This window comes from Strigops habroptila, chromosome 10 (assembly GCF_004027225.2).
Source record: "Strigops habroptila isolate Jane chromosome 10, bStrHab1.2.pri, whole genome shotgun sequence".
Taxonomy (NCBI): Eukaryota; Metazoa; Chordata; class Aves; order Psittaciformes; family Psittacidae; genus Strigops; species Strigops habroptila.
In genome coordinates this window covers 22,417,313-22,431,793 of record NC_046359.1, presented here as the reverse complement: position 1 = coordinate 22,431,793, position 14,481 = coordinate 22,417,313, and the positions used below count along the sequence as shown (strand labels likewise).

Sequence of the window (14,481 nt, the reverse complement as noted above, 5' to 3'; positions counted from 1 at the left end):
AGACTACTTCTCTTGGTTCGCATTCATGCTTTGCCTTGCCCTTCAAAAAGCAAAAGAGATGTACAGTCTCAGCTGCATAGTTAGCAAAAGAGAGACACAACAATTTGTCATTTGCATAATGGTAGTTCAGCCAAAAAACATCCCATTACATCCCCAAGGAGCCCTGTATAGAGTCTGAAGAGAGGCTTGAATGGAGTTACTCATGTGAGAGAGAGGGAGCGAGTAGGTAATTGCAAATGATCCTGAAAATGTCTGAAGGGGAAGGATCAGTAGATTTGTGTTAACCAAGTCAAACTTCTAATTTGATTTGTCACATCAGCTCTTGTCTTCAAGCCTTTTGTTTCAGTAAAGATTTCCCAGTCCCTCTTTTCAGAAACATTACTGGCTTGAGGCGTTTTTTCAGAATTCAGAAATCTTTCTCAGTTCCTTGCAAGAGTGTATGTTTTCCTTTTCCTTTCTAAACTTCTGTGGAGTGAGACACAAGAATCTAAGCAAGGTCTACTGCATACAGTTTTGTCTCATAATTCAATATAATTTAAATTTAAAATTTAAAAAATAATTTTAAAAATCACTTAAAATGTTTGGAGTAGTTTTTTGAAGTGAGGCTTCACATCATGGCTAAGCCCATTGAGTGAGCAGCTGACATGTGGAAGGGGCAGTCATGCTGGTTTTCTTTTTGCTGACTATATATCTGTAACCAATCTGGCCAGCAAAACCAGAAAAACAGTACTTTATATATATAAGATAATAATTATATAAATATATTTTTCTTCCCGTTGATGTAAATTCATGAATGAGATTGGTGAAGACAGAGCTTGTGCAAGAAAGAAAAGGATTACAATGGCAAATACAGACTGTTTGAAAAGCAGGAAAGGGTTAAAATAGGACTGTCCTTACTCCTTACTGGTGACAGCTGACTGTCAGGTCAGCTAGTCCCTTATGTGGAACCTCACGTAAAGTAGAAGTTGTTGCCATGCTGGGTATCAGTTTCTTACTGTGCTATATCAGCTGAAAAGAATAAAAATGGGGAAAGGATCTAAAAAAGACATTTTTCCTCTTGTTAACATATTGAAAACAAACAAATATGACTTGGTTAGAGAAAGTGTGGGTGATGTTTTTTCCTCTATATTCAAGTTTCAGAAAGTTTGAATTTATTAAAACAACTGTTAAGAGTCGCTCAGCTTTTTGTCAGTCAATAACAATAAAGTGATTCTGTAATAAGCAGATGCTTATTTGTATGTAGTTGCAAATATTTTCAAGTACATTCATTTCCTTTTTGTGAGTTTCTGTGTTCACTGGCTTTTAAATATTTCTAAACCCTTTTGGGAGTAAGCTAACAGTGTGTTTCTTTTTCAGAAGCCTCTAAGCCTGTTCTTGATGAAGTAAGCATACTTACAGCTATCGCTCTCTTCCTTTGGTCAGCAAGCACTGAAATAATTGGAGTGCAGTGTTTACAGAATGGATGTATGAACAGATTTAAAAGTGCATTAAATTCCTGTGATCCTTGGGTAAGATCATGTTATAGGAATGTGAATGATATATAGTTGAGAAAAACTAATTGTGATAAATTTACCATATTTCCTGAATGCTTTGTGATGCCTTTACTTCAGAGACAGATACTACTTGTCAAAATAAGTAGAATTTTCAACAGTGCATCATAGAAACTCTTTAGTGACCAAAACAACCAACTAAGTGCTTCTAGAGAGTGTGTGTTCATGGCCTTGTGCCAGGTTCTTGGCTTGCAGCTTTTCAAAAGGAAAAAGATCTTTGATATATGAAATTTTAGCAAACTAAAAGGTTGATTACCAGAGTGGTGACATTGCTACATTAGTACTGATCTCTTATAATACAAACTAAACCACTTTTTCTATAGATTAAATTACAGCCCACGTTTCTGATGATTTTTATGTTTGTGCAAAAGCTGTGCTGATTTTACACGTTCATAAAAAACTCAGTTTGAATGCAAAAATGTAATTTTGTGGTTATCATCAGAGCATCTACAGATTGTGAATCATCTGTCTCCTGATTTCACTTCATCCCTTTGGTTTGTCTTTATGAATTATCTTCTAAACTATTTTCTCACTAAAAGAGAGAAACTAAGTAGCTGTAGACGGATGTTGTTCAAGCAGGCTAAGGCACTGTATAGTTAAGCTTAACTCTTCCAGCTGTGTACACATCAACTTGTTTGGGTGGGTATACAAATCTGCAGGTAGGAGCTAAAGAGAAAAATCCATAGTGTTTCCACAAGTGAGTGCTGCAGAGATTCCTGAGAAGAAAAACATGCAAAAAATGCTGATGTGTTTAGAGTCACTGTGAGGCATGTAAAATCCTGTTTAGACTGATAATTCTTCTTATTGGGAGAATATGGGGTTTCTTATGGGGAAACAGGGCTGCTGTTTCCCCAGTGTGAACATGAAACTCAGTTGGTTCCAAAGCCTGACTTGGGGTGGAAAGCTACTTAAAATTTTAGTGTGTACATGGAAATGTCAGTTGTATTAAGCAGAAGCTTTTTATGTCATACTCTCAGCTCTGTATAAACGCATGAACAGTGGGAGAAGTACATTTTTGCCCACCACCCTGCTGGAAAGCTGTCAAATGAGCTGAAATTTCCCACTTTTTTGTAAATCACAGAGTGCTTTGACAGCAGCCAGATTTTGTCCTCTCTTTGCTGATATGCAAAACACACACCCTGTAATACTTGGGGTGTGTGTTCTAGTTTTTTTAAATATAAACCACTCGTTGGCAGTCAGTAACACCTGTTTGTAATAAAAGCATTACACTGTTTGTACTAAAAGCGTTGAACTGATTATGGGAAAAACTCTTCTAAAGAAATACCACTGCCTCATAAGAAATACAGGAATATTTTTTTTAAACTATTACCACCTGCAAAAGTCTGAAAGGTCACGTATCATGTATGGTAATAACCAGAAGGCTGGTGAGCTCAACTTCATTTTCTCCCACAAGGGAACTTGGTTGAGAGACCCTTGTCTCTCGATGCTGATGGGTAAGTTTTACATGAGAGTGTGCCTTACACACTTTGAAGAGGCCCTGAATTTACCTCACAGGAGTCTTTGTAGTCTTCTGTGAATGCCGAAGTTTTATATTATATAGATGGGATAAAAGAAGGTTGGATGAATTTTTGCCATCAGGTGCAGTTGTGAAACTTGTATTTGAATTATGCATGCATGTAAGAAGGGAGACACTTATTCCTTATTTCAAAGGCTAATAATCTTAGCATCTAATAAGGAGTAAAGCTTAAAGAATGTAGACAGAAAGGGAAGTGAGGATTGTGTGTGGGGGAGAGAAACAGGAATAACAATTTTTTGAAACAGGTCAAAGATGATGCTGAGCAAGGCATTAAAAGAAAATGTTCTTCTGTGGAGCTCTGTTAGTATACAAATGGTATTAGAAGAAGTGTTACTACTTCAGGCCTTAAAAATTGAATTGCATAGAAAACTTGCTGCTGTATACTAATGAATTAACAGTAACCTGAGTTGCGTAACTTCTGTTTTCTTGGCATTAGTTTTTATTAGCTATCATTTTTATTCAGTATTTTTATTTATAGATCTATGTTTCCAGTCGTCCCCAGATCTCCTCACAGATCATTGTGTTCACAAATAATTCCTCTAGAATGTTTCTGATCAGCATGTACTCAATAACTCCAGTTATAGGGACTCCAGTGCAGTTTGAAAGCATGTGCAATGTTTTACCCTTGTATTTGTGGGGCTTTACATTTTCAAAAGTTCTGGGTTATTTTTGTGGGATTTTGGGGGCAGATCTTTGTACACCTAAATAAAATACATTTGTAAGTTCATCTAAACAGGATTATCAGTGAGTCATTTTCCCAAATGCTGACTTTATAATCCGCGCTTTCCAGAGAAGAGAAAGATGAGGAGAAAAAAAGAATAGAAGGAAGACAAGGAGAGGGTTCTGTGATCTGGCTTACAGTATGGCTACACGTATACTCTTACAGTACTATCAGCACAAGATGGAGAATTAGAAGGATGGATAAGCCTGCCACTAATAGTAGAGCCTTAGCGTAATGTTAGTGTAATAAGATCACTTATTGTGATCTCACAGTGTTAGAGTAATACTCAAAATAATAAGATCACTTTGAGCTGAGTCATTTTATGGGCTGTTCTACCCTTCTGAGATTGGAATAGTATTTCATGATTTTACAGATACATCTTCTGTTAGTGCTGGTGGTTCTGAGACTTAAAGATGTAGTTCTCTGTGGGCCTGTGTGACTGACTTGTATGGCATTAACTATTCCTTTATTGTCTCCGAGTTCATATTGTAACTGCTATTTAGTACCTGCATGTTCTTTCTAACTGGCCTGCCTTTTATTGAAAACTGGGCTAATATTATTTTAGCAGATGCCTGTGTTGCTGCTTTCCTCTTATTCAGGATGTTTCCTTCCCCTTTAGTTGTTTTTTGGGTTTTTTTGGTTTTTTTTTTGGTATCACATGTATCTCGCATAGATAGATAACAGTTTATTAGAATTCCAAGTTAACAAATAACTTTCAGGACAATATATTTATCTTGATTTGATTAGGTTCAAGCCAAGTGTTACCAGCTTCTGCTTTCTGTGTTTCAACACACCAATCGTGCCCTGTCAACTCCATATATTCATTCATTGGCCCCTATCATGGTTGAGAAATTGAAAGCTGTGGAAAGAAGCCGCCCGAACAACAACCTGGAGCTGTTAGCAGTCCAGGAAGGAATTAAAGTCCTTGAAACGCTGGTAGCCCTTGGTGAAGACCAGAATAGTAAGTATTTTGTTTTTCTAGAAAAATATGTAATGCTAAAGCAGACTATTGAACACTGGAAATCTTGCAGTTAGGAGCTTGATGGCATAGTCACAAATAGGGCATGTGTATGCAAAGCGCATTTGTAATTCCAGTACTAGAACTTTCGTATACATGGACTTGTACAGCACATACAGTATCATGTGCTGTAGCCTTTGCATTTCTGGTGAATGCAGGAAAAAAGTCCTGAACACGAACGGCAGTAGTGAGTGATGTTTTCTTCTGTTTGGAAATGACTAGTTCACACCATTTAAATTTGCTTTTTCTCTCCGTTAACTTTTATTTGTTTTAGTGGACTCATCACTTTTATCACGTTGCTTCTACCAGCTCAACAAGGTTTATCTAAAAAGCCCAAGAAATTGAATTTTACTGGTCAGCCTCATTAGGTCATGCTAGCTGACTACAGCTGTGGTGCTATTTTTTGGATTGGAATCTTCCAGGATGGAGTAATATAGCAGATACTTTTTCACGAACACTTGCATGCTAATAGCGGTTCTCTTATGCTCGCTGGGGAGGCTGATATTCGGATTCAATTGAATAATGTTTCTATCTGCCTGAAAAGTATTTTGAAATCCTTTAATATGATAGGCACTCTACATCTTACAATCTCTTATCAATGATCTGCAATCAGATGGTGCAAAGGTATTTCTAAGGAAGTGTCAGGAACAAAGCAACTGTGATGAACAATAATAGAATTCTGAAGCACAATCCTGGTAAGAAAGATTTGAGTGTCCAAAGGACAGGAAACGATCTAAATTTTAGGGTTGGTTTTTTATTTGATCATTTTTTAATTACAGTGTTTATTGTCAATTCTGAAAACAAAATTACCCTTATGAGTCTAGTAACTGATAAAATTAATTTTTTGTTTTCTTTAATGATATAGTTACTACTTTTTTTTTTTTTTCCTTTTAGGAGTCCAGTTGCTTGCCCTTCTGGTTCCCACTCTGATCTCCTATTTACTGAATGAAAATGCCTTTGCTTCTGCATCTACAGCATCTAAGGATCTTCATGAATTTGCACTTCAGAATCTAATGCACATTGGTCCACTTTACCCACATGCTTTCAAGACAGTAATGGGAGCTGCTCCAGAATTAAAAACACGTCTAGAAACTGCAGTCCGAGCAAGTCAGGCCAGCAAAGCAAAAGCAGCTGCTAGGCAACCACCACCCACAGTACATTCCACCCCAACAATTAAACTGAAAACTAGCTTTTTTTGAATTACTTTTATTATTTTTGGACCATTAAGTAGTCAGAAGCATTAAATTATCCCCAATGTGTTACTGCATATCTGTCTGTAATTTTGTGTAATTTGTATGTGAAAGGCTGTCTAATGGAGCTTTGTGTAATTACTTGAAATCCATGCATTACAAGGGAAGTGGTGTACTTGTATAGATTTTTAGGAAATTGAATGTGATCATATTTATGAATTTGTGTTATAAATTATCCACAAACACCCCCCCTCCCCATTATCTGACTAGTTTTATTTATTTTTAAAAGCTACTCCAAACCTTTGAGTGTTTTGGTTTTGTTTTTTGGGTTTTTTTTTGGTTTGTTTTTTTCTAAAATCTGGTGATTGTTATCCTACCGTTGTGCCAATACACTAACACAGTAGGGACAGAGGGAAGAGGGGAAACTGTTACGAAATACTGTGTACCATGGGGAATTTCAAGTGTCGAATATGCACTTTTTTCCTTTTAAAAACGAAGTAGGGAAGGAGATTGTCAGAATTCGTAGATAATTTCAGCTTGCATGAAAAAAACCAGCTGAAAATTTTCAGCCTTTCTCAAGGTGATCGACCAAGCATGCTGTCTTAATGAGTTGTCCTTGTTTGTGGTGTACATTATTTCAGATTGATTTCCATACTTGAAAATTAATAAAGCATGCAAAGAATCTAATCCCCTATCTCTTCTAAGACAAATTTTAAAGAATGCATTGGAAGTTGAGTTTATAAAGAGAACTGCCTGCTAACTGCATTTTTGTAGATGTAGGGCACCTCAAAGGATGCTGTCTGTTGGCACTTTTCCTATTCTGCCAGACAGGGGTTGAATATGATGATGCAGTGCTCTGCCCTTTGTCCAATCTCCTAGATATTTAACCTTCCTGCAAGATTTTACTCTCAGTGGATATATCTTATCTGTAGTCCTTTATAAAGTTTGCAGAGCCAAATTACTTGAGCACTTTGCACCTGTACTGACTAAGGGAGCTGCACACAACCAAGAGCCAGGCTCCTCCTCTTTTTTTTTTTTTAATTTTTTTTTTCTTTCTTTATGAGGCTTTTTTTACTTGAAAAGCACATGGCTTCCCCTCACATGTGAGTGAGGCTGATCTGCAGATTTTGAGGCTTAGAGCTCAAGGGCTGTGCTTTCCTTATAGTGCAGAGCCCGTGACTCCCAATGTCTGTCTGCTGCCAGACCTCACCCATCCTACTGGCAGAAATGCAGAACCATATATTGTGTATCTAGGACTGACTTATATGATTTTTTTGACACTGGTCTTGAATTTATGGGCTTCAATAGGGATCCATCTATACATTTTGCCTTATAGAGAGAAGCCTAGGCCTGTTGAGTTTCATTTCTGATGTTTTTCTGGTTACTTTGTAAATTCTGCGTGTTACAAGACTTCTACATCAACCCAAATGTAACAAAGGGATAGTAAAGAGAATTGAATATGATTAATAGTTTACTGAAATATCTGTGTTCAAAATTGAACACAGATTGGTATTTTTGCAAAGTTACTTGCCTCTAGTTTCTTTTCCTGTAAGACCTTATATAACCCTTTGAGTATCTATGCAAAATGGAGGACAAGACAATGCTCTTTTGCCCTGTTGTATTTGGTGCGTGCAAAACATTTAACATAAAATGAGAGAAGTTTTTCTTTCACAGTGAATATTTAAGTATTAAAGTGAAGACACAAGTAGTGCATACTCTAATCTGTTTGGTTTTTTTTTAATAAAGATGTTAACTTCTAAGTCTTGTTCTTGTAAAGAAAATATACACAGAAGTAAAACCGGTATGTTGTAAATGAGGAAAGTAATTTCACTACTTTTTTCATCTTTGTATGAGTAGTGGGAATTAGAGTGATTAAAATATATCTCTTTCTAATAAGTGTTTCCAGCATTACAAAGCTATATTGCATAGAAGTTCTGAACCTGTTTGACATTTGAGAGAAAGTGTTCAGGAAAGTCAGTGCAAAATTGAACGCAGAAATTTTGCAAGTAAAACTAAGAAAATGAACTTTATAACCTGTATTGGGTTCCCTTTCCCTCCTCCCTCCCTCCCCCCCCCCGCTAGTCTAGCCATTAATGACTAGTTTGTTGGAAACTTTTTTGGTATAATCGGGTTTTATGTACCTTAATTATTATCTCAGCACTTTCATGTTTTGGTTAGACTCTAGTTTACAAGATGTCTGAAAGTTCAGTAAAGTGGAGGGGAGAAGCGTAGCAATCACGCATGACTAAGAAGTTGGTAGAAAAGCAGAAAAAAGTGAATGGAAGGAAAAATGGCACTAGATAGGTGTAGAGGAATGGAGAAGGGAGAGGTTTTTCCTTTTATACTGTGTGACTGTATACAACATGCACAACTTTCATTTGTATATATCCTTTCCCAGCTTAGTCCTCATTTGCTTCTATGCTTGCTTCTGATACTAAAGGTATAACTATGTGGTTTTACATAATATTTTGGCATCAATTGATTAAAAAACCTAAATTAACTTGAAATGCCCATTGTGCTTATTGTTCTTTGTCACCCTCTCTTTCATGAAGGTTGGTTGCTCTGTTTCCCCTTCACGTCTTTCCTTTCTCCCTGCCATTTCCTTCCTTTCTGGGTGAGCCTTGTTGTTCTGCCCCAGTTCCCTGCCCAGGTCCCCCAGAGCACACTCCTCCTGTGCTTTCACTCCTGTCCCCTTCTGCTTTGTGATGCCCTCTCTAAGCTTCCTTAGTTGTCTTTTCCTCTTTTAAAAGCGCCAAGCATTCGTCCACCAGCCACAGCTCCAGGCTCTGAGGGCAGGTTTATGAAGCGGGCAAGTACTGTTTCAGAACAGCCAGAAGCAAACAGGAAGCGCTGCTTGAGCAAGCAGCGGGTGCTCCCACGGCGCAGTGAGCAGCAATGTGGCCTGTTCTCAGCACCTGCAGCAGCCTCGGTGGCCATGCACTGTTTCTGATGCACTGCTAGCAGTTGGCCCTACAATAAAGCCTGCTGGTAGTGGTGTGTTTGTCTTCAGCAAGCCTCGGGTGTTAATGTGTGTGTAGCATGGAAAGTGAGCCTATCTGTGTGGTTTTGTGTGTTTGGGAGAATAGTAGAGGGCAGTGCTGCTAGCAGCTCGTGCTCCCAGCTGAGGGCCCTGAGAGTGATGGCCGAGTGCTGTTTTCTCCTTTTTCTTGCAGAAGAGGCAGTGTGGCAATTCCTGAAAAATGTTGTCTTGCTCTCGTTTTCAGCTGTTATAAATATTTTCAAGAAACACCTGTAGCCTTGGGATGGATTTAGTTTTCAGCACTGTCACAGAGAGCGCTGCTCAGAGTCAGGGCTGAAAGAGCAGGGCTTGTCCAAACCTTGTATAACTGCTGCCAGACACCTGCTCTTCTGTCTTCAGGGTGGGCTGCGAGTGTGCCCAAGCCATTTAAACCCAGCTCTCGGGTGGAGGTTTCTATCAACCCATGCCCTGCCCCTCCAGCCGCGGCTCCCTCAGCCTCTCGCAGCCGACCGGGCCCGAGGCTGCGTTGCCAGCAGCTTGCGGGCCTCTGCCACGGGGTTACAGGTCATGGCGGTGAGTATCGTTCGCTGTTAACGCCATTCTTCGAAATAAGGGCAGCGGGGAGGAGAAAAAGGCGATTAAGGACATGTTCCCGCCCTGCCGCCGCGGGGCGCCCTGCCCACCCGGCGGGACTACATTTCCCAGAATACCGGGCGCGGGGCCGGGGCGAATCGCTCTCTGGCGCTGTCCCCTCCGGGCCGCCGTAGCAGCCGGCGGGGGTGGCTGTCAGGCGGTGACGGCGGGTGGGACGCGCCCAGGTTGTTGCTGCTGCCGGGACGCGGCTGGGTGCGGGCGGCGGCGGGGAGCGCAGCAGACCCGGCCCGGCCATGGACGAGCAAGCGGGGCCCGGCGTTTTCTTCAGCAACAACAACAATAATAATGCGCTGCTTTTACCGCCGCCGGCGGGCGGGCCGGGGTTGGAGCCGGGCGAGGCGGCGGCAGCAGCGGCTGCCGCGGCGGCAGCAGGAGCAGGAGGCGGCGCAGGGGTCTCAGCCTCCGGAGCCGCCGCACCGGTGTCGGCGTCCCGGGCTCAGTACAGCGTACCGGGCATCCTGCATTTCTTGCAGCACGAGTGGGGCCGCTTCGAGGCGGAGCGCGCCGAGTGGGAGGCGGAGCGGGCAGAGCTGCAGGTAACACCCGCGACCTCCCTCACCACCTCCCCCCCAACCCCGGCACGGGCGGACGCTCCCCTCCGGTTGCGCGGGGCCGGGGGGACCCCGGCCCCGCGCAACCGGAGGGGAACGTCTGCCCTACCCGCTGCCCTGGCTTCCCCCTTGTCCCTTCCCCCATGAGGGAGCGGCTGCCCGGCTCCGCCGCGGGCCATTTCCCTCCCTCAGAGGGCGGCCGCCCCCCGCCGCCGGGCGGAGGGGCGTGACATGGCGGCCGGCCCTGAGGGGAGCGGTTGCCCGCCGCTTGGCTCTCGCCGCCTCGCTGAGTTTTCCGGGTGCCCCTCCAGGGCCGCCCGCCTAAACTTGTCACCGGTTTCATAACCCGCTGTTAAAAACTGCCTCTGGCTCCCCCCGCCGCCCGCGGTGCTGCCTCGCAGCCCCTCTGGGCCCTCGGGCCCCTGGCTGGGCCTGTGGGACCGGCTGCAGCTCCTGTGGTGTTGTGGGACACGTTATGTAGTGTTTTCAGTTGAAAAGCTGTGGGGTTGATACTCTCATTAATGCATTGAAGGACTGATAGGGATCTCGTGGTTGAAGAACTTGTGAACTGCTGGCCGGGAGCCACTGCTTTCAGATACTTTAGTGATGGGCATGTTACATTAGTAACAGTCGATAATGCAATTTTCGTTCCTCTTTGGCTTTGTTTACGAGAAAAATCTCTGTTGTAAACCTTAACGCTGTCCACGTTACCAGCAGCCCACAGTTTGGTTCTCAGTTGGCTGTATTTGAGACGGAAAGGTGTCCACTTGGCTTCCTATTTAGGTCTCCTTTATTTGTCTCTAGCTTCCTGTCCATCTTTTTGCTTTCTATGTCTCTCCTTGAAAGTACCATCTTTATCAAGAGAGACTTGAGCCTGTTGAGCAGTCGAACCACTTCTCTGTTTTGTTTTGTTTTGCTTTTTTAATTAGTAAGGATGTCATCTTTTTAATTGTACTTCGTATGATAGCATCAACCAACCACTCTGTAAAGAGTGGCAGATGTGACACTCTTCGCTGAGGGTTCCCTTGTAGGAATTTAAAGGAAATGGTCATGAGGACAAGAGAGTAATTTTTATTTTAAAGTCAATGATTGAATGAAAAATTCATTAGTAACTGAATCATATTTCTATTTGCTTCATTCAATAAACACTATATAGATAGTAGCTATGTATAAGAACACCACATGTCATATATCCAGTGGGGTCTCATAAATACCTTGACATTTTTTCATAGCTCATAAAAAGATCAAAAATTGATTTGGAGGAAAAAAAAAAGTGTTTTACAGGACCTAAGAAATTCTGCTAGTGCGTCAATAGTAGTAACACTTTGCATATTTATAGTGCCCTTCGACAGAGGCTAGTGTGCCATTTCTCCTCCCATAAGTATGCCTCAAAAGCTTGGTAAGTGTCACGGATGAGACAGGAAAGAAGCTGAGTATTTACACTATTTGCTGAAGTCACGTGTTATCAGTGGCAGAACTGGGAATATAACCCAATTACAAATTGTTTGCTTGAATGTCTTTGGCTCTTGCCAAAGCATCTCAATAAAGTTATAATTAGCTGTGGCTGGCATTGCCATGAGCTGTAACAGCATTTATCTGCTGCGGAGTCATGTTCAGAAAGGTGCAAAATTCTTGGCTGTCTCTATAGACATCAGGCATTAACGTCTGCTGTGACCATTTGCAGTTGAATGTTCTTAGGTCTGTGTGAGAGGTTTGTGTTAGGGGTTCAGTGAATGCAGGATGGCTTTTAGAAATTGTACGTGTACAGCTGAAGGATGAGCAGCATTAATTAAAAACCGGTTCCGTGTTCCATCTGAAGCCTCTTGTTGGCCTGCATGTTTGGAAATGTTTAACAGAATAATGGAAATTTGAGGTCTGGCTATTTCTCTCTGCTAAGATAAAGATGCAGTGCTCCTGATTAGACTTTAGTATAATCTTCTATCCAAGTCTTCTATCCAACGTAAATTTCAGTGTTAGGTTATCCACTTTCTTGGGAGGCTGTTTTGCAGAGGACCTATTTTGTGTGGTCATCCTAGTATGCCAGAGATTTTTTGTGCAACTCATCTTGTTTCTAAAAGATAGACTTTTTTTTGTCTGCAGTTTCTTACTTGCCATGATATTTAAATACTTTGGATATTTTATGCCACAGTATTACTATGCTTGGTTTCTGCTCTGTAGTTGTTGGTTAGTTAAGCTATACCCTCTCTCTAAAACACCTTGAAAGTCAGTCCTGCTGTGATTTCCCATGTTTCTTTCCTTCCCTTCTGGGCTTCTTTTTATTTTCTCTTTTTCTTTTCCTTGTAATTAATTGTTTGGAACTAAATGTGGTATTCAGGTCGAGTGCCTTTGTGTTGTGTTATGTGATGCTTGTTCAGGTGGTGCATGCCCAGCTTTATAACATATGTGAGTTGGTAGGTTGGGCAGCTCACAATGTTCTTAGTTACTGGTCTAATATTGCCTTTCCACGGGTTTTCTTCCTATCAAGTGCCTATGTTTTGCTTTCCCTGGCAAATATTCATGTTTACTCTGATTTTCCAATTACTCTTCTTAAACCTTTTGAAATTATTATTGCTGCTATTATATAATCTTCCTCATTCGGAGTGAAAGAGGACTTCAATATTTATGCAAGTATTATTAATAAGCTGTGTATGTCAAATAAGAATGAAAATAGATTCATATGGGGTTCCCCTAGATGCTCATCTGCTAATTACATATTTCACTTGTAATGCTTGCTTTCTGTCGTCTGCAGATTGAGGAATTATCTTAAGAATAAACTTTCATGATGGCGCCCTGTGAAGTAATTCACTAGAATAAATACTAACATTATTCATCCTTATTTTAGTATTCACAAACTGTGTTTTATAGCATTATCATTTATTTTTGTATCTTTTCAGCAATGAATAATTTTCCTTTTCTTATGCTCTTCTAGCAGCTGCTTGGGAGGGTTGACAAGGGAGGGTTTCCTGTTCTCCAAGAGTTTTAAACTTTGGGGTTTTTTTTCATTCTGTATTTTTCTCGACTGTGTTTCCAAGACATTTCAGAGTTGTATTGGATAAGCCCATCCTAAAATAGCAAAGAGTTTGACCAAATGCATCTACACGGCTCTGAAATTTATATCTTTGCTGGAGGCAAGCAGGGTTTGATCTGCCTCCCATATTGGTGTCTTGCCTTAACCGTACGTCTTCTGACTGGTTGGGAATGATTCTCTGTTGAGGATGTTATTTCCCTTTTAATTAACCATCTGCCACCCCTGAGAGAGAGCGATGGGGACTCTGCCCTGTGGCAGGGACCCCCACAGAGCTGACTGCTGCCGATGCATGTCCTTGTCCCAGCAAGCGACAAAGCTGTTGAGCTCTGCTGCTGCTGGATGAGCTTGGAAGGCTTCTGTATGTGTGTTTATAGATTTTATTTTGGCTAGAAATTTTGTCTCTGCAAGCAATGTATGTATATGTTGCTGTGGAAAGTCTTGCTTCTGACAAACGTTTTTCTGGCAAAAATGCTGATTTGCACACTTTGGCATTTCTCTGTATTTCACAAATGTTCTAAATTGCATCAAACTACTATGCTGTATGTAGCTGCATGTATAGACACCCTGTATCCTCCTAAGGAATTTTTTAGCTCTTGTCCTCTTCATTACTAAAGTTTTCATTTCTTCTAACTGATAACTGTTTCTTTAGAATAGTAGACTGCTTTGGAGTAGTGGGATCTGATAGGATTACATTAGAATTATTTTTCCCGGGTAAACTTCCCTTTGAAAAGATTTTTGAGGAAGTTATGGAGAATGGGTGGATGTAATGTGCTTGTCTTTCCACAGCTTTGTTAAAAATATTCCTTGTAAGATGGTGCCAAAAGGAAAAAAAAAACCCCAAAACCAAAAAAACCCAAGAAAAACCAAACAACATAGAGAAAGAGTTAATGAAATGAGATAAAATGTGGTTAAATGATAGCAAACAACTGTAAAAGAAGGGATGTGATGGAAATAATAGATAAGCACTTGAGGCTGGTTATGGAAGTCAGATTTAGTAATGTTACTTGGTGGGGGGGGGGGGGGTGGTGGGGAAAGGGGTCACAGATGATGATCCTTGCTGCTGCTTTTCTGAGACAAGAGGCAGGCACTGAAACCAGGCACGCTACGTGGTAAGATTGTGTCCTTGGAGATAGACAAGTTAAAGTAATGAGGAGAAGGGGCAAATCAGACAGATGGCTGTGGCTATTTATAGTATAGTTTAGGACATTCGTTACTTGATTCAGAAATAGTTGATATTTACAGTTTGTTGACT

At 41.1% G+C, this 14,481-nt stretch overlaps 2 protein-coding genes across 11 annotated transcripts in view; both read left to right on the top strand.

Moving 5' to 3' along the window:
• The window catches only part of HEATR5B (HEAT repeat containing 5B), a 57,881-nt gene extending 49,358 nt beyond the window's left edge, over positions 1 to 8,523 (top strand). For 5 of the 8 annotated variants that reach the window (XM_030500081.1, XM_030500084.1, XM_030500085.1 and 2 more), the window contains 3 exons: positions 1,357 to 1,508; positions 4,556 to 4,769; positions 5,721 to 8,523. In XM_030500081.1, coding sequence (XP_030355941.1) covers positions 1,357 to 1,508; positions 4,556 to 4,769; positions 5,721 to 6,025 — 671 coding nt within the window. In that variant the 3' untranslated portion in view covers positions 6,026 to 8,523. Of the gene's footprint in view, positions 1 to 319; positions 497 to 1,356; positions 1,509 to 4,555; positions 4,770 to 5,720 lie in introns of those variants that run through there. The other 3 variants (XM_030500086.1, XM_030500088.1, XM_030500090.1) reach the window with 3 other exon arrangements.
• A 1,263-nt stretch (positions 8,524 to 9,786) lies between these two features.
• Positions 9,787 to 14,481, top strand: part of STRN (striatin) — a 74,029-nt gene continuing 69,334 nt past the window's right edge. For 2 of the 3 annotated variants that reach the window (XM_030499315.1, XM_030499316.1), the window contains exon 1: positions 9,800 to 10,186. In XM_030499315.1, coding sequence (XP_030355175.1) covers positions 9,884 to 10,186 — 303 coding nt within the window. In that variant the 5' untranslated portion in view covers positions 9,800 to 9,883. Of the gene's footprint in view, positions 10,187 to 14,481 lie in introns of all 3 variants that reach the window. The other variant, XM_030499317.1, reaches the window with a different exon arrangement.